The 25,542-nt window shown below is 42.9% G+C and overlaps 1 protein-coding gene across 6 annotated transcripts in view; it reads right to left on the reverse strand.

The window, feature by feature from the left end:
• PPP1R16B (protein phosphatase 1 regulatory subunit 16B) overlaps window positions 1-25,542 on the reverse strand; it is a 113,652-nt gene that overhangs the window by 16,665 nt on the left and 71,445 nt on the right. For 3 of the 6 annotated variants that reach the window (XM_083508092.1, XM_083508090.1, XM_083508091.1), the window contains exon 3: window positions 1,474-1,544. In XM_083508092.1, coding sequence (XP_083364218.1) covers window positions 1,474-1,544 — 71 coding nt within the window. Of the gene's footprint in view, window positions 1-1,473; window positions 1,545-10,970; window positions 11,027-11,736; window positions 11,982-25,542 lie in introns of those variants that run through there. The other 3 variants (XM_083508094.1, XM_083508093.1, XM_083508095.1) reach the window with 2 other exon arrangements.

Here is a 25,542-nt window from a genome sequence, read left to right on the forward strand (position 1 = left end):
GATCTGGATCTCGGGAAGTGAGGTTTAAACATTTCCCCGTGCTATTTTACCCAACATAAAATTATTAGCCAGAGTGGAGTTTGTGTGAACAACAGGTACAATTCTCTCTCTCTCTCTCTCTCTCTCTCTCTCTTTCTCTCCACATTTCAATAGTTTTACAGTCATCTTAACATTTCAAAACTTGACTTCCTCCTCTTTCTATGGTTCCTGAAATTGATTTTTTTTTATCATTTCCTGCATATTCTAAATAAACTTAACTTATTCTTTTATTCATCTACTTTAATTATATACTCTGATGAAACTGCAGGTTATTACAATAACCCTGCCAATGTCCTTATCTGTTTACAATTTGTTTGTAAATATTCAATAAACCATTTCCATTCTTTTATATATATAAAAAGTTTTTTATCTTGATTTCTTTTTTTCCCCTGGTAAGTTTCACCATTTCTGCATAGTCCATAAGTTTTTGTATCCATTCTTCTTTCGTCAGAACTTCTTTCCATTTTGGGGAAAATAACATTCTTGCCGCTGTAGTCACATACATGAATAAATTTCTGTACTGTTTAGGTAGTTCTACCCCTATAATTCCAAGAATGAAAGCTTCTGGTTCTTTTGGCAAATGTTATTTTAAACATCTTTTCCAATTAATTATATATCATTTCCCAATAAGCTTTAATCTTACTACAGGACCACCACATATGATAAAAGTACCTTCTTTCTCTTTGCATTTCCAACACTTATTTGATTTTGATTTATACATTTTTGCCAATTTACTCAGTATTAGATACCATCTATATAACACAACAGGTGAAATTCTTCGTAGGTGTGTATGTGTGCCAATGGTGATCAACCAATGGTGTACAGCCAGCTTCCAAATGGTAACAAGGAAAACGTAAGTTAGTTTATTGAAATCCCAGTCAGGTAATACCTTTATTAGGACCCAACAAAATGTTACAAAAGACAGTTGTACCTTGGTTTTCAAACAGCTTAGTTCTCAAACGTTTTGGCTCCCAAGCGCTGCAAACCCGGAAGTGACTGTTCCGGTTTGCAAACTATTTTTGGAAGCCGAACATCCGACGGGGCTTCCAGCACCCAATCAGAAGCCACGCTTTGGTTTCAGAACATTTTGGAAGTCGAACGGACTTCTGGAACGGATTCTGTTCGACTTCCAAGGTATGACCTACATCAGGGGCAAACCCAAAGCAGCCAGGCTTTGTCTTTTCAAAAATGAGGAGCACTATTTTTTTTCTCTGTCCCAGAATCCTAGGTGTGTTCCCTGTTTATTCTTTTCTACAGATCAACACAAACTACATTAACCTTTTATCTCCTTTGGCTTACTAAGTAACTGGGGACTTCCTGCAGTTCTAGTTCATTCCTCCCGTGCTACACTGACAGCATGGCAACAGCCTACGTAAGCATTTTCTTTCATCTGACCCTGCCTGATGTCACACTTCACCTTCCCTAAACACTTACCTGATGCAGTGCAGTTAATCCATCTTCATTGCACAGGTCTGGGCTGAAGTTGTTGTTCAATAAATAACAGACTGCAAGAGACAAAACAGAGAAGTTTGTCCTCAGTAAATATTATCGCTAATTTCACCTTCAGATGGAACAAACAACTGGCAACAAAGAATAAAGAGAGGATTTCAATAGCTAAAATGCTCAAGCCAATAAACGACTCTTGCAGGGTAACAACAACAGCCTTGAGGCTGACAAATATCAATTATTATGAGGCTGTTCTACAGAATGGGATTCTCCCATGCCTCTTGAAATTTCCTGTGTGGATGGTGTTATTTTGACCACATAAGGATTGACATCTGGTGAATGAGTCCACTGAATATATTGGGACTTTTGCACAAGATTAGGCTGCAAAAGCCATGAACTGGTCCTCCATGGGTCTGGTTTTTGAATCACCAACAACATTTTGTCAATGAAAGCACTGCTTTTAGCATTTTGCTCACCCCTCTGTAATGTTCCTGAACGAATGAAAACACAAGCCAAGAAGATAATCATTCCCATTTCCTCTCCCCTCCAACGGCTTGGGGGAGCCAGTGCGACTAAAGAACCAGCATTATGCTGATCAAGGATATATAAACCTTAAGGGGAAAGAAGGCTACAAAATGAAGAGCTTTAAAAGGAACTAAATGGGCACTCCATTAAAAGGCTGTGCACACAGCCTATATGGTGTACAACATAAGCCGTATCAAGTACATTACAGGAGGAAATGTGAGTGTTAAAAAGCTACTTCTCTGTCAGCTATTCAAATTACAAGCAAAGACCTAAAAGGTGTGTCTAAATAAAGTGAAATCACAGATGTCATGGGCAATGGGTTGTCTCCAGTGCTGACTCTACACAGAGTAGACCTATTGAAATTAATGAACCTATTTTAGTCATCTCAATTAACATCAGTGGATCTACTCTGAGTAGGAATAGCACTGGATGCCACCCTATATATGCATTCTGTCTCTAAGGTCCACTGACGTAAACAATTAGATGAGGGTGGTGGTTGACAATGTAAAGCCATTAGATAACTGATGTTTGTTATTGCTAGGAACAGCGAATGCTCAAAGGTGATCATACTTTGTTATTTTATGTAAAAAGAAAAACCCTGTCAATGCATGGGTTGGATTACCACAACGTGTTAGGCATTTGCGATACCAAAAGTACATTATCTACCTTTATCACTTTCAAATGGACAAATGAACTGATCCATAACATGGCTTAATCATTATGACTGTTTACCTTAGGAACCCTCAGAATGGTGGTCTAGTCTACACAATGCAGTAATGTGAGATGGGAATGCCCTCTAAATATTCTCCCAGCTACACAGAGAGGATGGCATGATCAAGAATCCTGGACCTCACTGAACAGAACAGACAAGGGGCAACAGATGAGGACCCAGGAGACTGGGTCTTCCTCTACTTCTACCTCCACATCAGCACATTAGTGTAATTTGCAGAAGACATGGCTGGCTCACACAGCACTCTTCTTGAAGACACAGGCAGCCTAGTTCTCCCTCAGACAACCCTAATATAACAGAACTGTGAATGTGTGTTTACAAATTTGTAATTATGAATAGGGTTCAGGACATAGATGGAGGAAAAATGCCTTCCAAGTTCCTATAACTTGCTTAGCTGCTCTTTCTCTCTCTCTCTCTCTCTCTCACACACACACTCAGTGTGCACATTTCAAAACATTTTTTTTAAAAAAGAACAATGCACAAAAACTTGGTGCAGCTCTACTTAAAACATCTTAGGTGTATCCCTTAAAAAGGCAGTGTACTCTGAAGTTGTCCCCCCTTGAATACAGAGGAATACTAAATATATAACAAGATAGCCTTATACTTTTACGGGTTTTTCCATCTACCCCTTTCCCATCCTTCTCCTCCCAAAAAAAAAAAATTGAAAATCAAAATGAGCTTAACCAGCATGTATGGCATATTCAGTCGAACTGTACCTCACAGTATATCCAATTTAGATAACTTGTGCAACTCATCTAGCAAATCCAAATTTACGTTTATGCTTCTGTTGCTGGCTGGCTAACCACACCGCCCTGCCCTTCTAATACCAACTGACGGATAGATGTGTCACTCAACAGAGGCTCTGGTTTGCATTTGTTTACTTTGGATGTGATTTCCATTAGGACGCTTAATTCAATCTGGCTCATTTAAAAGCCATTGTGTACTAATGACACGGGGATCTGTATAATCATGTTGACCCTGCTTTCAGTGATATGATCCTGTTACTGTGCGGAGATTAATCTTGTCAGTTCTCCCCTCCCCACTTACATTTGAGAACAAATGTCAAAATAAACAAAACTTGCCAGTTCTATTCTTTTCTCCGTCGACGATGATATTTTAGGAGAAGTACCATGTACGTGTAAGTCATAAAAAGAGCCCATGGAACTATATATTTTCCATTGCTAACAATGGCATTCCTGTTTTATCTGTAAAACCTATGAATGAAGGCAGCAGACCTTTCCAGTTTTATGTCCAACATATGTTTTCAGAGGTTTCCTGCCCAATGCAGGATCCCACAGGGAAGGGAGCAAGGCAGGTCAGTGGCTGCAGGACCACTGACAGCTCTGAGTACTCCCTTGAGGGTTGAGGGCAAGCTGAGGGCAGATCGAGACCCTGCACATGACTTCCCCCAAAGAATCCTGGGGGAAAGTCATGCGCTTTAAATGTGCATTGAACTTGCTTGAAATGTAGGTATGGCTCTGCCCTGAGCCCTTAAAAGCATCTGCATCCAGACTACTTCTCCCAGGCTCCACCCCTTTGTGGATAACTAGTCTTAAAAGACCAACCCTTTGGTCTAGAGGTGGGCACTCGTCCTCCATTCCATAGCTTCCACCCTGTGCCCTCCTTGTTCTGCTGGGAGGAATTGGGTTCCAAAGGCTCATGGGAAGGTGTCAAACCAATGGCCTCAAGTTGCAAGAAAGATCTTCTGACTTAACATCAGGAATAACTTTCTGACAGTAAGAGCTGTTAGACAGTAGAAAGGTCTCCTTCGGGAAGTTATGAACTCTCCTTTATTGGAGGTTTTTAAGCAGAGGTTGGTTGGATGGCTGTCTGTCATGGATGTTTTAGCTGAGATTCCTACATTGCAGGGGGTTGAGGTCCCTTCCAACACTACAATTCCATGATTCATTGTTAGGTCTATTCTCCACAAACGTCATCTAAACTAGTGGTGAGCCCCACATCCTATGGGCATGTACTGTGTGAAAGAATTCTTCCTTTTGTCTGTTCTCAATCATCAGTTCCACTGGATGGCAAGGTCCAAATGGTCATAACTGCAAGACAGTGAGGAGGAGGAGACATCACTCCAGAATGACCTGGCGAGTCTGGGGAGAAGTCATGAGTTACGCATAACTTGAGCATGGGCATGTTGCTACTTTCAAGAGCCAGTTCCCTGTGCATACAAATCATTCTGATTACCTCCTGGGATGCAGTTGCTCACATCAGCTGTTTGGTAGCACAAATGGGATAGGCTCCCAACATTGCTAGGATGTTGTTTGTGAGATGCAGTGAATAATCACATGACAGTTTCCCTTATTTCACCAACCCATCGATGCTATGGTTGCTTTCTGGAATAGCTTAGTCAGCTGTAAGTAAAGATTAAGGTTTAATGGGGAATTTGTTCCTATTACACCTCCCCACCCACAAAAAAGGGAAAATAATTTGCTCTATTCACACTGTAGATAAAAACATGCATGACCATCCCTCTACAAACCAAGCAAGAAGCTGACTTATATATTTCTGAAATACAGGTTGTTAACCATATGGCTCTGTGTGAGCCATCTGATATTTTATCATCGTTCAGAACATTAACTCTCAGTTACAAATACAGTGGTGCTCAGGAGGCCCTGCAAATTTCAGAGTGTTTTCAGGCTAATGGCCAGTTTCCAGCTGATGGAGAAGATGCCATGAATGGGCCAGGCGTAGGTGGAATTGTATTCCTGCAAACTTGGCAGTGGCAGCAGGTTGGTTTTCCTGCCACACCTCATTACAATCCCCCAAGATTCTGCAACAATGTTCTGGCAACAGATCCTCTGTGACTACAGCAAAAGAACTTCAAGAATGCAAAGAACTGCAAAATGTACTCCAATCTTATACTGCTTCTACAGTTACACTCTTCCCCTAGGATACCCTGGGAGCAGGAGTTCTGTGAGGTCACAGAAAATCCTTGCCATTACAATTTTCAGGATATTTGAAAAGTCAGAGCATTGAAGCTTAGTTCTCCATTCGCACACTGGAGAGACAGGCGGAACTTCACCTGCCAGCCCCATTACTGACATAAATAAATGGAAAGCTGGGAATGGTGTGTTTTCCAAACTCTCCGGACTCAGCTATACGGCTGCAAATAAAACGTTTTAATACAAGGTGATACTAGATAGCGATGGTGAACCGTATGGAAAATTCAATGTATTTTTTAAAACACTTTTTTTAAAAAAAAATTATTTTCAGAATGGTTTTTATATGTGTATAGATTCCACTTCCATTTATTTATTCTCTCACCCACCCATGTAAGGTTGCGATCACAAGTGCTGGGAGTGAGCATAAGTTGCAGCCCCACTCTACTTTAGCAAATAGAATGCAGCAACTTCTGCTTCACTAGCCACATTCTTTTACTGTTAAATTTGACTGTTTATTTTTGCACTTTTAACTGCTCAAAGGGTCATGCACCATGATATATAGCTGCAGCTTGTTCTAGTACATCAGGCCTACTTCTCTTATCTGAGAGCATCCAATCATTCTTCAGGGCTGGCTCTGCTTCTGAACACAGCTTCTTTATCACAATCTATGATATACGGCCAGTCTTACCTGCTGAGCCAGGAATCCAGACACACTTCCAAAAGATTCCTCAAGGCTCAGAGAGTTCAAAGCCCAAAGAGACTACCTCATGCCTATAATGCACAGCCTTCATCGTGCCAGCTACACAACATGGTATCGCTGTGCAAGGATTTGGGCCTCCAAGGTACCATCTGTTCCTTACTGAGGCCATGTGCAAGAGGAAATTTCACACAGCTAAGATAAACTGCTAGACTGTTGCCTCATTCCAGAATCTCTCTCTCTCCTCCCTCCCCCCCCCCCCACATTTCTTTTTCATGAATATCTCTTGACAAAGCTTCTTTGCTTTCAGATTACTGCTTAGTCCTGAGGAGTTATCACTCCTAGAAAACACTCTGTTGACCTTTCAGTTACATTTCAGACCTCCATCTGTGTGCAAGCTTTCACTTTGCCACTGGGTCAGACTGCTAAGACACTGGTGTTCAACAGCCACACAAAAAAGTGTAGGGGATGGAGGAATGCAATTTCTGTGCAAACTGGCCTGATCCATGCCTCCTGAACTAATGTGCAGATTGGAACAGAAATATCCTTCGGATTATAGTGGTACCTTGGCTCCCAAACGCTGAAACCCAGAAATAAGTGTTCCAGTTTGTGAACGTTTTTTGGAAGCCAAACGTCTGAGGCGGCTGTCGGCTATTGTTTTCGGGGCGCCTGCACCAATCAGAAGCTGCGCCTTGGTTTTCAAACATTTCAGAAGTCAAACAGACTTTTGGAGTGGATTAAGTTTGGCGCTTTTGTTTTTGCTATTTATTTTGCTTTTTTGTTTTTGAGGCTTTTTCGGTTAATCTGTTTTTGTGATGGTATGGATGATAATTTTTATCATCTACAAAACTGTCTTATTTATTTTATAGTACAGTACATTGATTATTGTTTTCATTTTATGGATAAATAGTCTCGTTACATAGTAAAATTCACAGGTTACTCCATTTTGCATTACTTTCTATGGGAAAGCATGCCTTGGTTTTGGAACACTTTGGTTTTGGAGTGGACTTCCAGAATGGATTAAGTTTGAGAACCAAGGCAGCACTGTATTCAAGCTATCCTTCAGATTTTGCACTTTTCCAAATTTTGCAATATAGTACATGGCTGTAAAAATGTACAAAAACGCATTAAACTTGGTGCATCATCATTGATCTTCAGCTGGTGAGTTACTAGGGAGTAGCCTGGGGTCTTTTGCAACAGCCCTGGTTTTCTTATCCATTTCCCTCTTTCAAAAACTTTGCATACCCATTGGCAGGACACACTGCAAAATACACTGCCATCTTAAACTGGCCAGATGCATCTATATTAGCATATGGAAATATTATGCAAATATGTGTCATCAGCATCCACCCCAAGTCCTTTAGGTGCCTAGCAATGGCCCTACTCTTATGATTAATCAGCTTAAGATATATTTAATTGGATGGCAACTCCATTTCAAAATAGTCATAGACCATGTAACTTGTAAAAGAGGCAAGCGTGCACACACACACCTTGTTTTTTAGTGCACCTATAAGGTCTGATAATAACCTAATGTTTTGGGAGCCAGCAGCTAATTTGCCTTGCTGAACTTTCAACAACCTTTTTGCTTTACAGCATTCTTTCTGTCCTCGGTCTCCTTTGAAAGATCTTTGGTACCCTGTTGTTAAGGCTGCCCACACAAGAAACTATTTTCTAGACCATCTCTTTCCCACCTCCCATGCTCAAAGTCACAGTCAAATTGCAACCGACTCCACTGTTATTAAGTAAAATATATGCCCACACCTCCTGCAGTAAGCTTTGTGTTTTCTGTCTGTTATAAGAAGGCCTCTTGTATAACTGTTCAAAAAAAAATATCAAATCACACAAACAACGGAAACTGACTCACTGGTTCAGTGCAGAAGGAACAATGAGACTGATTGCAAAACAAGTAATATCAAGTCTACAAAAGAAACAGGCTCTGGACTTCTTCACACCTTGCACTGCATAACTCCACACTGCTCATGGCACCAATTAATTTGTGAGCACAGCGAACCAAAAGTCACTTGTAATTCACATACATTTGGCAAGTACATGTCAGAGACTGTCACATTTAGAGACAGTGTAGTCTGGGGGCTGACTGAATAATCTTTGGACCAGGAAGCCCTCCAGTTCAAACATCACCAATGCTATATATTCCCTAGGGCTGAAGGGAGATTAGTAACAGCAATACCCCGTTCCACTTCCCTGAGCAGCTCATACAGTCCTTAGGTCTGAGGAGGCCACACTCACTTTCAAGTATTTGTGCCCTCTGGATGTTGTTGGACTACAGTGTCCATCCTTTCTCACCATCTGCCATTGTGGCTTTGGCTCATGGAAGTTGGAGTCCCATACTAGTCACTAGAGGACAACAGCAAGGGAGGGCTATTGCCTTCATGTCTTGCTTGCAGGGCTTTCAATGAGTATCTTATTGGCACTGTGGGGAACAGGATGCTGGATTCGATGAGCCTGCGCTCTGATCCAACAGGGTTCTTCTTGTGTAACTATCAGAAGCAGAATACATTATGCAAAATAGAGAACCGTGGGTGAAAGTGTGCTCATTCTGCAGAATGTGTACAAGTCACAGAATCCAACTTTTCCTGCTGTTGAATCTGTGTTAACTTAATACTGAATTTTAAGGAAGGAAAGTTGCTGCAGGTGCCATAAGTTTGGTTATCATATTCCTTCCACCTGTCACAGACACCAAGGTTATCAAGTTCCATATCAGAATATGCGATAAAATACGCAACCGATCACCAAGCTTCACTTTATCCAGGGAGATTGGTGATAGATGCAAACACAAGGGTTGCAATTTCACTGAGGAAGTGACATTGGGACTTTTTTAACCCTTCTTTTATATGCTGTTTTCACAAATTAATCCTCCCCCAGGTACTATTTGTTCTGGAGGGAAAAATTAGGGCAGGCATGATACAGGTGCCTGTATGTTCCCACCCCTCACCCCACAAAACAAATAGCTTCCATAAGGGAGTTTTAGATCAGTGGAAAGTGGCGGAGGAAAGAATCCAAGCCACTTCCCCATTCAGAGCAGCAATATCCCATAGTTATATTTAGTAAAAATAATGTTAGATATAAGAGATCAGTCCCAGATCTGCCAGCCTAATGTGTAGCCAGAACCTTGGCCTTACTCAGGGCTGGCCAAGATGCTGCTCCTGCCCTGATGCCCATGCCCCCTACAGATCTGGGGTCCTACGTTGTCCCCTCCCTGCTTCCACTGTGGTGCCCCCACTGCTGCCAGCCCTGTCACCACAACTGTCTCCTCAACCTGAGGCTGCACCCATGCTGCCACCACAATGCAGCAGCATGGGCACAGTTGCAGCAGTGAGGGCAATGGGAGGGGATTGGTTTGGCTTCCTGAGACAAATGGCTTCACCTTGCATGCACGGGCTGCCCCTGGTCTTACTTGTCTTAGCAGGTACAAAGACAAGAGTCATTATATCACAATCTCCCCCGGTCTTGTAGCCTCCATGTGTTTTGGACTATAATCCACATCAACATCAAGCAGCCTGGCCAATGGCCAGGGATGATGGGAATTGTAGTGCAAAGTCTCTAGGGGATACCATGCTGAAAGAACATGTTTTAATGGATCAGAGTTAATATAGCTAAAGCTTTTTCTATTCACTTTTCTTTCATAGATCTCTCTTTTTACATATATAATAAAAACACCCTTAGCTTTAATCTTTGCTCTGGCACCCAAAACAATGTCTCTGCTTGAGGGCAAGTTCTCTTTGAAACTATAATAAACTGTGTATTTGTGGAATTGCAAAGTGAAGAATTATTTCCAATATGATTCCCAGCAGTTGTTTTATTCTGGAGACTTGAGATGCAAAACTGCGTGAAAACATATATTCTGATGAGCCTGGAAAGCTTTTTATCTCAGCAGTACAGTGAAGCCCATTTAAACAAATGCTTCTTCTAAAAAAGGGCTCCTGCATCAGACAGAAACCTGTTTGGGAAGAGAATGTAAACATTTAAATTAACTCTGAGGCAACAAGAGCCTGGTGAGCGAATCTCAGAAAACTGAAAGACAAATACACCAAAAATTGAACCTACCAAAACTGGGAAAGTTAATGGAATTTTTTAAAATCATTATTAAGTTGATAATGTATTCATATTTGAAACTTAGATACCATCTGCACATTTGCAGAAGATTTTGCTAAGGAAAGCTATTCCTAAGGTTTAATTTTATATCCATTCACTCAACATTTTATGGCATGGTGATTTGTGGTGACCGGCTGACCATATCCGGTAACATAAGATGAAAACAAAGCTTATGGGGTGGGCCAAGAATCTACCTTGCACCCAGATCCTACACATATGCAGCAGCAACCAGCCACGGATTGGCACCTACTGCTTCACTGGATGTGATGTCATGGTTTATAATGTTGAACTGGTAGGTACAGCTGAACATAAAACCATAACAATTCCATGGTTAATGAATACACGGAGGATGGAAATGGAAACACAAGCTTCGAGTATGCAACAGCAAGTTGTGATTGAAAAGGGGCTGGACTAGATGACTCTCGGGGTCCCTTCCAACTCTACAAGTTTATGACTCTATGACTACCACCCTTGACCTCCACACATTCATTTTAAGATCAAAACAGACCGCCCCACCCCCATATACCTGTAGGTAAGTAGGGCTCTCGGTACATGATTGGAGACTTTGATTTTTCAGGGTTCCTGATCACAAGGAGAGAGCTTTATATGCATACACCTGTACATGCAGAGACCCTATTCCCATTTTCAAATGTAGCTGTGGATGTCAGTGGCAGAGGTAATCCATGCAAATTCACTGTGCCTTGACACATATCCATAATATGTGAATATGGCCTTAAAGGTAAAGGTAAATGTACTCCTGACCATTAGGTCCAGTTGCGGACGACTCTGGGGTTGCAGCGCTCATCTCACTCTATAGGTCGAGGGAGCCGGCGTTTGTCCGCAGACAGCTTCCGGGTCACGTGGCCAGGATGACTAAGCTGCTTCTGGAGAACCAGAGCAGCACACGGAAACGCCGTTTACCTTCCTGCTGGAGCTGTACCTATTTATCTATTTGCACTTTGACGTGCTTTCAATCTGCTAGGTTGACAGGAGGTGGGACCGAGCAACGGGAGCTCACCCCGTCGCAGGGATTCAAACCACCGACCTTCCGATTGGCAAGCCCTAGGCTCTGTGGTTTAGACCACAATGCCACCCATTGCCTTAGTTGTTGTCAAAGGAAAATTTGACTATGGCAGAGACAAAATGTACAGCCCGCCCTCATATTCATGGGCAGCAAAATGATGAAGGGGCATTTCAACTATTTTTGGGTGGGGACATGGGCAGTGATTTTCAGAACGTGTCTAGGTTATCCAGCCTATGTTCCTTCTACATGGCAGCCATTTCCACCCCACCTCAGGATTCCCCACTGAACCATGCTACATGAGAAGAGAACACTGGTCACAATCAGTGGCGGAGGAAGGGGTGCGGTAGGGGTGGTCCACCCCAGGTGTCACCACTGAGGGGGGTGACAAAAGGCCAGGCAGCACTCACCAGGGGCCCTGCAGTGAACCCAAGTCACACGTCTCTCCTGGGAGTGGCACAGTGGCTTAGACACCCACAGGCTCCTGTGCTGCCGCAACCGGTCCACCTGCCACCTCCCCCCCCCAAACTGTAGGGCGGCTGAGTGGGAGGAGGCAGGCAGACTCCTCAGAGGCCCCTCAGAGCATCCTGCCCCGGCTGGCCCCACCCCTGGGCGCAGGGCACAGGCACCCGATTGACTGCTCCGCTCCGCCGCTGGTCACAATGACACTATGGAAGGAACAAAATGCCGACTAGCAGCTGCCGGGAGGAGCAGAAAACAGCTAGGAGGAGCCCTGCTTTTGTTGCTGCAAGGATGCAAGAAGAGGTAGCAGCAGCAGGCAAAAGGGCATTTTACCCCTGTTCCATCCTTCCAAGCTCATTTGAACTTTTGGCCTAGCTTTCGTCTTCACTGAGCACTTCATCAACTCTAAGATGCAAGTCATTAAACAAGACAATAACTTCATACAAAAACTTGGCTTTTCTCCAAGAAGTGCTTTTAGGATTACTTCTATGGAGAAACACACCTGGAAAACATCATGCCAGAAAAGAAATATAGGCAAGAAAGATCCGTGAAGCTTTCCTACTCACTGGACATTCCTGCACTTCTCACTTAAATTTTCCATTCCAGGGTAAATCTTTTGCAGTGATTGCATCGCCCCCAGCCCCCAAAATATGATATTTGGGTTCCTCCAAATGATATTGCAAATAGTAAACTGCCCACCCGTCATACGGATCCCTAATAAGCAATGCTCCCCCCCCCCCCCGCAGAAGAGCAAGAGATTGAAAAATGTGTACTTCTGTCTTAAAGGTTTTCTGCTTCTACAATCATCATCACAACCACCACTTTATGTGCATGCCGCCTTGCCACAAAAAAATTATGCTCAAAGCAGCTTAGAAAAATACACCCAAAAATATCAACCATTTCAAGAATAATTTCATAACAGCAGCAATAAAATAGCAACATCCAGCAAATTTAACAGCAAATGAAAAATAAAAAAATTCAATGTAATACACAGTAATATTAAACCTCCGGGCAGTAGCAAAAACAAGGGAGTCTGAACAATTTCACCTTGGTCCTCGATGTCCTGGCCACTGCTGGTATGTTTGCCGCAAATTAACCTAGAATCAGTTTCTCCAAAGGAACACAGCTCCTTTGGGAATCACCTTCAGGCAGCAGCTCACCCTGTGATGTTACCGTACTCACAGTCCCTTTCCTTCAGCAGCTTCTTATAAGGCTTCCCGAGGCGGGGGAGGGGGGTAGCTGGAAACATTCTTCCCATGATGTTACTCAGGCAAGCATGACTGGCATGAGGGTGCTGGAAGGTGAGGGTCCCGCCCAAACCTCAAATGGTGCATGTTAATATGTCAACAGGGTTAAAAGTTTTATGATTCAAGGAGTCTACAGTGATCCCTTCTGTCATCTCCATACTGACCCATAACGGCCCACTTGCCGCCTCCTCCCAAGTATTATGTTTATCTGGCAGAGAGGGCAAGTCACAGTAAGCCAGGTTCATACAAGGGAGCAGGCATGCATGTAATGCTGTATTTATTTGACACAGTACACTGTAGACCCCAGAAGTTCACTGTCCAGACTGCAAGCACAGGTGTGGTTGTCATGTGGTTAAAATGTGACCTCGTTCTTTGCTGGCAAAGGCAAAAAGGTTGGCGTGCCAACATATTTCAAGATGCTACCAGCGGATTTCTGGCAGGAGCCTCAGCATATTTCCTTGACAAAATCATAGTGCCTACTTTGAGGGATCTGTAGTCCTTCTGTGTAACAACCGAACCGAACCAGTGAACTCTGCAAAATCAATGAAGCCAGATTTCAAAGTAAGTCATAATCCCTGGGGAATATTCCTCCAATACATGTAGCTCTCAAGCAGCGCACTGTATGTGTCATCTATACTAGGAAGGGCGTTGGGAGCGGGGATTTCAGAGATGCAAATATGTCTGGTCCTGCAGACTGAGGTTATGAGATGAAAGGTGAGTATCGATGATAACCAAAGAGGACAACTCTTAGCTAAGCTCAGGGAAAGTGCTTTGAACTGATAAGTTGCAATGGTTAGAAGGCATGCAAATGTGTATTAATGCAACTGCTACAAAAGTCCACCTTGAACTGTGCTGCTACCAAGATGGAAACCCTTATATTCCCTGCCTGATCACTGATTGAGGTCAAACAGGCCCCCTCCTTACTGAACGTCTGGTGCCTACCGAATACTTAAAAAAATAAATAAAAAAAATCAGCAGACATTTTAACTGAAATCTGATTTTATAGTTTTAATTGTTTTTTATTTTCACTGTACTATCTTCCTTGTACGCCACTTAGAGACTATTGCAATTAAGCATTATATTAATTGTCTAAATAATAATAATGATACTAATAATGACATTACATTCTTCATAAAGTGAAATACGCTGTAAATAGGATGACTGAGGTAGAGCATGTGACTCCTAATCTCAAGGTCACGGGTTCAAGCCCCAAATTGGACAAAATATTCCTGCACTGCAACCATATGGCCCTTGTGGTCCCATCCATTCTATAATTCTCCTTGACCACTGCAGGAAAAGAGATGCTGAACAAGTGGGTTCTTTTGACATTCCTAATTATAAAATGTTTCATAGTGAGAAAAATGATGGAAGTATAGGCAGTTCAATACAATACCTAGCTCCATAATCCCACAAGTTGGGGTTTGTCTACATTTAGCTCATGCATCAAAGGTTCAGTCTGAAAACATGAAGAACAGAATGGATTATTTCCTTTCTTCCTTTATTTAATGACATCGCTATGGCAGGCCTGAGGGAATTACGGTACTTGCTTTGCCAGCCAACTTAGCATGTTCCAGTCAAAATCAAGTATTTGTTGGTAGTTACCTGCATAGCAACAGCTACTTGCATTGATAGGAAAAAAGCAAAAATATAGATTCTCAATGCTGACCTTTACAACTATAATTTCCTAACCACTACTCATGTTCTCTAGAATTTTATTTTTTAATAGTAAGAAAATCTAAGCACTTCTCTCTCTCTCCCTCTTCAAACAAAGGCTACATGAAGTACGTGCATATCAAAGTTCTGATGCATAGGAAATTTATCCTTCAATATCAGTTAGAGCAGAGGTGAGCGAACCTCTGGCCCTCCAGATGTTTGTTGAACTCCATCAGCCCCAGTCAGCATAGCCAAGGGTTTAACCAGGGTTGAGGAACCTGCAGTTCTCCAACTCACATCAGCCATGTAGGGGGAATGGTTAGAAAATTTTGTTCCCTTATCCCTGTGTTAAAACCAATTCAAATATATGCTAATGCATGAAGTTTGGTCTACTTTGATATATGTGGAACCTCAAACAGGATAAAGGGGTCTGCATGCTTAACTCTCATGTCAAAATAAAAGAAACAGTGTTTTCTGCTAGTCAAATCTCTAGCCGTATGTGAAGATTATAACTGTCAGGCAAAAACCTGCACCTGCTCACCTTTTCCACAACAGGGCTGTTTCCACCCCTGCAATCATGGAAGGAAAATATTCTGCTCTCAGGTAAGCAAAGGCCTTGAACCTGCATCACCCCCACAATCCAAATGTATAAGCATTTCAGCTGAGTAAATACAAAATCTTAATTAAAGAACCACACCAGATGCAGTTTACTAGGCCTGAAATTCAAAAGGGAGCGGGGAGCTCTAGTGATCATAATTAGCAAAGCAACCGAAGAATTCCCCGTCTAGCTGTCTGCAACATGATCTCCTGTGCAGCCTGACACCATGTTAACAGTCAGGCTGTGGTTAAGGCAGCTGCTGCACAGCTCCCCTGAGAGCAGGGAGAAACACCCTTTGGAATCAACAGAAAAGACAGGAACCCTCAGCCAGTGCTTTTTCACACCTCGGGCTTAAATCGGGGTTGGAAAGCCTTCCACTTTAAAATGGCTCCCTTTCTACCCCACATCAATGTTCCTATGTGGTGCATGCACACATGAAAAGGACCACCAGAGGCACTCTCGTGCTGTATCTTGTGCGAGAGTTACCTCAGACTGTCTTAAACAATAACTGCAGATGGACTTTACGGAAGGGAGGTAAGGTAACAGGTAAACGACCCCTGGACGATTAAGTCCAGTCAAAGGAAACTGTGGGGTGCGGCACTCATCTCGCTTTCAGGCCGAGGGAGCCGGCGTTTGTCCACAGATAGCTTTCCGGGTCATGTGGCCAGCATGACTAAGTCGCTTCTGGCGCAATGGAACACCGTGACATAAACCAGAGTGCGCAGAAATGATGTTCACCTTCCCACCACAGCAGTACCTATTTATCTACTTGCACTCACATGCTTTCGAACTACTAGGTTGGCAGGAGCTGGGACAGAGCAATGGGAAGCTCACCCTGTTGTGCGGATTTGAGCTGCCGACCTTCTGATCTTACAATATGAAAGGGGGAAAGTCAACTGATGTTTTTCATCTGTCCAGGGGTGGATCCAGATATAGAATGAAAATGCTGTAAATAAGTCAGAAATTAAATTGTTACAACAAAGGGGGGAGGGGAAACCTATGTAAAAATCCATATAAATTCCTTTATTGCTCTCTGGCACCATCTGGTGTTGCATGTTTATAACACATTCAAAACATATTGTGATGAACATTGCTGAGTCCCAATGAGAAACAGAAACTGGAGGGCAATCAGATGACATGGGCTTCTCCTAATGATTAGTTGAAACCCCTTTCTTCCAATTTAAACCCATTGGTTCAGGCCCTGCCCTCCAGATCAACAGAAAACAAGTTTGTGCCATGATGTGCATGACATCCCTCCCCATGCCTGGAGTAAAGGTAAGGGTAAAGGGACTCCTGACCATTAGGTCCAGTCGTGACCGACTCTGGGGTTGCGGTGCTCATCTCGCTTTATTGGCCGAGGGAGCCGGCGTTTGTCCGCAGACAGCTTCCAGGTCATGTGGCCAGCATGACCAAGCTGCTTCTGGCAAACCACAGCAGCGCACGGAAACGCCGTCTACCTTCCCGCTGGAGCAGTACCTATTTATCTACTTGCACTTTGATGTGCTTTTGAACTGCTAGGTTGGCAGGAGCAGGGACTGAGCAACGGGAGCTCACCCCGTCATGGGGATTCGAACCGCTGACCTTCGGATCGGCGAGTCCTAGGCTCTGTGGTTTAACCCACAGCGCCACCCATGTCCTCCATGCCTGGAGAGGACTGCCATTTTGCCTCATAATCGTATCTTCTCCCTCAGGGCTAACCGTACCTAACTAATTTAACTTTACCTCACAGGTCTCTAGGCCTGTCACCACACCTTTGTCACTTGACTAGACAGATCCCAGTTAAATGGCACCAACTTGGATGGCTTCCAAAGAGGATTAGACAAATTCGTGGAGGGAAAGAGCCATTGTGGCTAGTAGCCCTCTGCGGCCATGTTCTTTTTTTTTTTTTTATAAAATTTTTATTGGTTTTACAACATTTTTAAGAAAAACAAACAAACACTAAAAAAGACAAACATACACGTATAATTTCAAACATATTTTCATAAACCTCTTTTCTTGGACTTCCCCATACCCCCCCTCTTTGCATCCCAATGTCCATAATTCAACTAGCAACTCCCAATTGTTACTTTCCAATCTCTATCATCTTAGTCCTCTTTTATAGTCTAACCTTATATCCCTGTACCCTTTTGCTTCTGGAAACCACAACATTTTAGCATTCATTAAGTTTATAGTAGTCCTTAAGGTAGCTTTTAAATTTTTTCCACTCCTCTTCCACCGTCTCTTTTCGTTGGTCACGGATTCTGCCTGTCATCTCGGCCAATGTCATATAGTCCATCACTTTCATCTGCCATTCTTCCACAGTGGGTAAATCTTGTGTCTTCCAATACTTTGCGATGAGTATTCTTGCTGCTGTTGTGGCATACATAAAAAAAGTTCTATCTTTCTTTGTCACCAATTGGCCGACAATGCCCAAGAGAAAGGCCTCTGGTTTTTTAGGAAAGGTACATTTAAGTACCTTTTTCATTTCATTGTAGATCATTTCCCAGAAGGCCTTAATCTTCGGGCATGTCCACCAAAGGTGATAAAAGGTACCTTCAGTCTCTTTACACTTCCAACATTTATTATCGGGCAAATGATAGATTTTTGCCAGCTTGACCGGGGTCATGTACCACCTGTATACCATTTTCATAATGTTTTCCTTTAAGACATTACATGCCGTAAATTTGATACCGGTGTTCCATAACCATTCCCAGTCAGCTGACATAATGTTATGTCCAACATCCTGAGCCCACTTAATCATAGCCGATTTAACTGTTTCATCCTGTGTGTTCCATTTCAACAGCAAGTTGTACATTCTAGATAAATTCTTAGTATTGGGTTCTAACAGTTCGGTTTCTAATTTTGATTTTTCCACCTGGAAACCGATTTTCCTGTCCTGTTTAAAAAATTCCATTATTTGACGATATTGGAACCAATTTTCTACTTTATGCTTCAATTTCTCCTGACTTTGTAGTTTGAACTTATCTCCATCCTGTTCTAAAATTTCCCAATACTTCGGCCATCCGACCTCCATATTGAGTTTCTTCACTGCTTTAGCCTCCACTGGTGAGACCCATCTAGGGGTTTTGTTTTCCAATAGATCTTTATATCTTATCCAAACATTAAACAATGCTTTTCTGACAATGTGATTTTTAAAGGCGCTGTTAACTTTATCATACCAAAGATATGCATGCCAACCAAAAGCATTATTAAAACCTTCCAGATCCAAGATGTCCGTGTTCTCGAGGAGCATCCATTCTTTCAGCCAGCAAAAAGCTGCTGCCTCATAGTACAATTTTAGGTCCGGCAGGGCAAAACCCCCTCTTTCTTTAGCATCTGTCAATATCTTAAATTTAATTCGGGGCTTTTTGCCCTGCCAGACAAATTTCGAAATGTCTTTGTGCCACCTCTTAAAACATTCCATCTTGTCAAGAATCTGCAAGGTCTGAAACAAAAATAACATTCTAGGCAATACATTCATTTTGATTACTGCAATTCGGCCTAACATTGACAATTTCAAATTTGACCATATTTCTAGATCTTTTTTAATTTCTGACCAACATTTTTCATAGTTGTCCTTATACAAATTCACATTCTTAGATGTTAAGTAAACCCCTAGATATTTCACCTTCTTTACCACAGTCAAACCTGTTTCCTCTTGAAATTTCTCCTTTTCCATATCTGTTAAGTTTTTCCCTAAAACTTTGGTTTTTTGCTTATTCAACTTAAATCCAGCTACCTGGCCAAACTGTTGTATTATCTGCGGCCATGTTCTACCTCTTGTGTTGCTGGGCATCACAAGCAGGGCAAGGACTATCGTGCTCACGTCCTCTTTGTGGTCATCCCACAGGGATCTGTTTGACCATTGTGAGATTAGGGTGCTGGACTCTACGGGTTTGGGGCTTGATCCAGCAGGAGCTTTTGTTGCTGGACCCAATATTTCAGCTGAGCTGCACAGTGAAAGCTAAGGCAACAACACCGCAAAAGCAAGCATAGCGTAATGGATAAGAGGCCGAGCTGTGAACCAGGAAGTCTCTTCCCAGTCACGACCTAGCTAGGTGGCCTTAGGCGATTCTCTGTCAGCTTCAGCTTACAGCCCCCTGCAACGTGAGCATAATAACAGTGGGGCTGCTGGAAGGACTACAACCAAATGATGTAGTGAAGGGCTTTGAACTCCCCAAAGCGCTAAGTGCTGCCATCATTATTAAAGTACTGGCACCTACTCTGCTGACAACACAGAGCTCCCATTTCCTCCTGGAGACTTGCCAAAGTATGAGCAAGTTCCCACACTTTGACACTAAAATGCCTTGAAGCTGTGAATGTTGCTAATGCAGGACAGAAACAGAAAGGAATCTCATGTACATTATGTGCAATTTAGGCCTCGAGTGGAATTCACAATACGAGAAATGTCAAAAAAGAACCACTTACTAAATCACCTCTGAACTGTGAACTCACAATTCTGGAGGAGCTTTTGCAGCTGGAGTAATATAAGTAATTATTTAGCACGGGGTATAATTTAGCTGTGCATATACTGGTCCCTAGGAAATATGCTTAGGGTGTCAGACTAGGTCCAGAGAGACACATATTAAAATCCCTACTCAGCCATGAATCACTGGGTCTCATTGGCTCACAGTTACTCTCAGCCTAGCCTACATCACAAGGTTACTGTGAGGATAAAATAAAGAAGGAGAATCATGAGCACCAAATTGGCCACCTTGTAGGAAAGGTGGGGTATAAACACAATTAATAACTGGTATATACACTATTCTGTTCATTTTACTGCATTTGAACATACTTTAGAGCAAGAGACTCTTAATCTCGGGGTTGTGGGACTAGAAGATTCTTGTGGTCCCTTCCAACTCTACAATTCTATGATTCTTGGTCTATCTCATCCTTCCTTCAAAGTGCTCAAGACCAGTTTAGATGAGGCTCCCACTGCCCTCCTAGTAAGGTTCATGATTGAGGCCTACGCCATGCTTCACTTTAACAATGACTGCAAATCAAATGCTCCCAGGTCATATATGTTACCTGGGCCAAACTATTGGAAGAGGGCAGGTAAGAAGCATTAGGAAAAGGTTCCAGGGACTTAAGAGATGCACAAATCCAAAAAAGGCAAGGCAAAGGGGAAATGCCCACTCTGTCTACCACAGAGCACCATGTCTTGCAGCAAGAGCAACCTAGTTCCATGCTCAGGTGTTAACTCCAACTGTGTTCAGTGCGGCTTGCTCCCAAGTAAGGATGAAGGCAATTGCAACCAGAACACACTTCTGCTACTCAAAACAATTTGTTTTGCTCCAAACGCTCAGTTATTAGAAAGCAAGGGACCCATTGCATTTAATTTAGCAACTGAACTATGTTCATTAACCTCTCATTAGCTTGCCAAGATTAATAACACATGGTGGATTTAATCCCATGCATTTTGCTGTTGCTAATAAGTCCACCCCAGTTCTTCGTGACAGGAGGGAATAAGCTGGCATTTCAAAAGTGGCCCCAGAGAAGGGACAAAGATGGGACACCCCAAGGCTGGCTGTAGGGTATTACTTAATCCCACAGCGCAGTGTTTTGTCTTCAAAATTTACAGCATAAACCAAACTGCTCCAGAAGCCAAAGTTGATCTCAGTAAGTTCATTAAAGTTAATTAATGCTTAAGTGGCTGCCTATACTGCTCCACGGAAGAGAGAGATAATTATATGCTACAGACGTAGATCACACCAACTTTCCGGGGGAGCCATGAGTCACTTCTAATTAGGAGGCAAGGGCTTAAATTTATGTGGCAAAGTTGCGAGCTTTTTTATTTTATTTTTTTAAAAGACCAAATTATTGCAATTTAGAGACAGCCTACATTTCTGGTTCTGCAGACTTTTGAACCACAACTTTGCCGGCGAGACCAACTGCGTAACAGAAGCTTGGATCTAGCCAAACTGAGGAGACAGTTTATTTTTAACAATGGCATATGAACAGCTCCTCGACTCCACACAATCATGTCCAAGGGATGTCAAGAGGTTTTAGCAACGGAAAGTGGCAACACATCACTCCTTTACTGTGAAATACTGGATAAAATGCCAAAATCTATTCAATGCTATTTTAAGCACTAACTGCTAAGCACAGTGAAAAGAGTAGGACGACTTCCTACACCTGGAAAAAGAAGAAAAAATGTATCACCAAAATACAGGACAAAAGGGGGCACATATCTGCATACAAAAATTGCTATGCATATATGCAATCTGCAAAATAATTACTATAATTCCAATAAAAATGCAACAAATCCCACCATACTGGGGAAGACTGTGAACAGGTGGGCACACAGTCTGCTGTCCAGGTGTGAAATGTTGATGGGCAACTTCAAGGCCCCTGTGTTTCTTCTTCTTTAACCTGGACAGCCCTTTAAATAGAGTGCTAAGTCTTCATAATACAGTAGTTGAGTAACAAATGTAACTTTCTATATGGAAAAAAGAATAAAGTATTATTATAAAGTAGGGCACATGGTCACCCTAGCATCTATGAATCATTAGTGGAAGAGGATGACTGAGAGTTTCATAACGTTCTGTTCCTGGGTTCAATAAAGGAATCAAAGCTTACAAGCTGTGGGAGAGAAGCCATTGCTTCTTTGACCAGGATACTTTGCTGCACCCTATGAGGCCAGATTCAAAGTGGTGGTTTTGACCTTCAAGGTCTTAAAAGTGCTCCAAGATGGAGTGATCTGCAGGATACCCCTGTCCAAACAAGGATGGGAAACTGGTGGCACTGCAAGTATTGTTGGACTGAACAGTGCTATTTTTCTAGATAAAGAGGTGCAGGAACTCATCATGAACCCCTCCCTTGTTCTCTTAGGAGGGCAATGGTGCCCACCTGAGGGGTGCCAGAACTGAGCTCTGGCAAGTTTTGGCTGGGAAAAAAAGCCCTGGGACTACACCTCCCATCGTCACTGACCACTAACCATGATGACTTGAACTGATGGGAACTAGAATCCAACAACATCTGGATGATCTTGACTTAGATCAGGCATGGCCAAATTTGGCCCTCCAGCTGTTTTGGGACTACAATTCCCATCATCCCTGACCACTAGTCCTGTTAGCTAGGGATGATGGGAGTTGTTGTCCCAAAACAGCTGGAGGGCCATGTTTGGCCATGCCTGACTTAGATCAACATCTGAATCAAACACAGAAGCCTCTCTGGTATGCTCTAAACTGATGACTGATTCCACAGAGCAAGGCTGATCAAGAGTTGCAGGACCAGGGATAGCTCCAAGTGAGCAACTTTCTCCAACTAAAGTTGCCAATAGACTGAGCCTTTTCAAGTCTCTGCCCTTAGATTACATCTCCCAAACTCCACCCCATTCTGGATCATCTCAGATGCTTAAAGGGCTAGCACTCTGGCCTGAAGATGGGCACCCTTTCCATGGCCTCCTGACCAGTGAGGTACTGTGAGAGGCATTAGGTTCTTTGGGGGAAGGCACTCCCTTAAAGTCCAGCCTCTGGCCCTACAGGCCCTGGGCAGGATGGGAGGTTGTTCTGGGTCCATCAATCTCAGGTGCAATGGTTTTCCAGTCTCCAGTAGCAGGTTAAGACCTTTGCCTGGCTCCCCATCTGGAGACTGCAGCCTCCAGATTTGAGTCTTAATTGCTGCTGGTCTCTAGGGTCATGATATTCCAGCACTCAACGCTTGTAATGCAAAACCAGACACTTTGGAAGCAATAGTACCTCTTCCACCTCTGCTGGTTTGAATTACTTTTGGGACCCTGAGTAGAACCTGAAAGAGAGAAAATTCACACACACACACACACACACACACACACACACACACCGCAATAGCCATGAAGGAAGAGAGATAAATATAGCAGGATGCCAAGGTAATGGCTGCTGAACTCCATTATCACTCTAGAATTAGAGCAGTAAGTCACAGCAGTTGCTACTTTCACGACATTAACTGGAAATGAAACCAAGGCAAAGAAATGTTTGCATTCTAAGGGCAAAATCCACATCAGATTGAGGTCAACGGGAACTTCTCCCATCCATATGGATGAAAAGTGGTTTACAGACATTAACAATTAAAACCAAACTCTCCCTTTCTCATACCAGCTTGGAGTCAATTTACAGGTTTAGTAATCCTGCAGAAACAATCCCTGAACTCTCTTCAGTCTCCCTTGGACATGTAAACACACTGAAAGGTAAAGTTAGATGAAAGAGAGAAACGTCTGAAAAGGTCACAGTCTCTCAACTCAGTCATCCTAAGGGACACTTCACACCAGAGAAAATCTGAGCAGAAGGACACCTGCATATGTCATGTAACTACAGCACATCTTGCAAAGTACAAGATCTTCACATGCCCCTTTATAGCTGCACACACACACCAACACACACATACACTGTACGTTGCATGCTGCATGGAGCTACAATTACCCCTAGATTCATGGAGCGTGTATAGAAAGAAAAACACTAAATAAAAAATGGGGGGAAAGAAACATCACTCTCACACATTGGTACACCACAAGCAGTGTATCAGGTAATTTTCTCTCTCTATATATATATAATCTTTAATGAATGAGCATGTGACAATAGGAGAGATGTTATCATGGCAAGCTGTAACTCTTGGACTCCTTTGCACATTGGGAGGAGGAATGAGGGAGACAAGGCAACAGCAGGGTAGGGGGAAGGCAAAAGTAATCTATAGACAATGGGAAAAGATCTCCTAGTTGCTCAAACCAGCAAGCAAGCTTGATCCAGACTCCTAAAAGCTTTTATGGGGTCAATTACCTGCCCAACTGGTAATTTGAGGTTTCATTGGCCTCTCTCTGTGAAGATCTTTCCTTCCTTTGCCCAGAACTAACTGAAGGTTCACAGATGAAATCTCCATTTGGCACCCCCTGCAATCTCCTTCAGCTCTTGATACTGACACGAGTTGTCAGCTCCATAGGAAGACTAGGGGTGACTCTCAAGGTATAATCATCATATTGTCCAAAAGAAGGTAGCTAGCCTTTTTGCTGTCCCACACCTCTGATCAGAAATGTAGCATAGGGTTATAATGGTTCATAGAAAAGCAACTGGCAAAAGAATCTCTCTCTCTTTGTGTGTGTGTTTGTAACACATCTGCAAATGGTCTTGAATAAATACTCCCTGCAACCCTCTAGTTCCCCAATATTCAATCGGGAAGCAGATGTAAAGGAAGCTAGTTTTAAAGAATGCTACTTCCCAAATCCAGGATTCACCTGCTCCACCCCAAATGTTGGCCCAGGGGAAAAAAAGATCACTCCCCACAAGGAAGAGGCATACTATCTGGAAATCTACTACTGGTATTCAGAAGCATACTATGGAGCAAGAACTCTTTCGCCATTGGAAATGGGAACTATTCACTCAGGATACAACCCTGAACAACCAGAGGTGGAGGGGAGATCCGTTTTAAACATGGAATTTTATGGTTCCAGCCCACTGACCTTTGTTCTGTTCTCTTGTGTCTTGCACTCACATACCGTATTGGCCTGAATATAAGCCTCACTTTCCCCCCAAATTCCAACTGTCAATTCGTGACCTTACGGTATGCAGCCAGGAGCGCAGGGCAAATAGCACCAGGAGTGAGGCAAAGCGATGCCCACCCCATGCACGGTCTCCTGTCCTCTCCCCGAAGGCCGGGATGGGAGAGTGAGGAAGGGGAAAGGCCACCAGCAACGCAGCACATCCCCCCCCCCATGGAGCCAGGAGCAGCAAGGAAGGGAGTGGCTTATATTCAGGTTCCCCCCCCCTCCAATTTTAAAGGTGCGGCTTATATTCAGGTGCAGCTTATATTTGGGCTAATACGGTATGTCCAAGCTATTCCTGAACTGCTGGTTTTATTTTATTTTTTAAATGTGAGAATTGTCCACATTTCTAGCAAAACTGGAGGGAAACCCCACTTTTCATCAATATTAAGGAGTAAGATGGGAATTTTTTTTTGGGGGGGAGCCCATGTGAATAAGCTCAATGGCAAGATTTTCAGCAACTTCAACGCTTGGTAACAACAGCAGGATTTTGAGTGAATTTTAAAAATCAGCAAAAGCGTGCAAGGCCACCTTTGGCTCTAGATCCCTCTGCAGTTTAATCTACTGCCTACACTCAATATGCCATTACCAGGATTTCACTTTTTTTAATACCTGGAAGGACATTCC

The sequence above is a fragment of the Podarcis liolepis genome (assembly GCF_965112155.1).
Source record: "Podarcis liolepis genome assembly, chromosome: 6".
NCBI classification, from domain to species: Eukaryota; Metazoa; Chordata; class Lepidosauria; order Squamata; family Lacertidae; genus Podarcis; species Podarcis liolepis.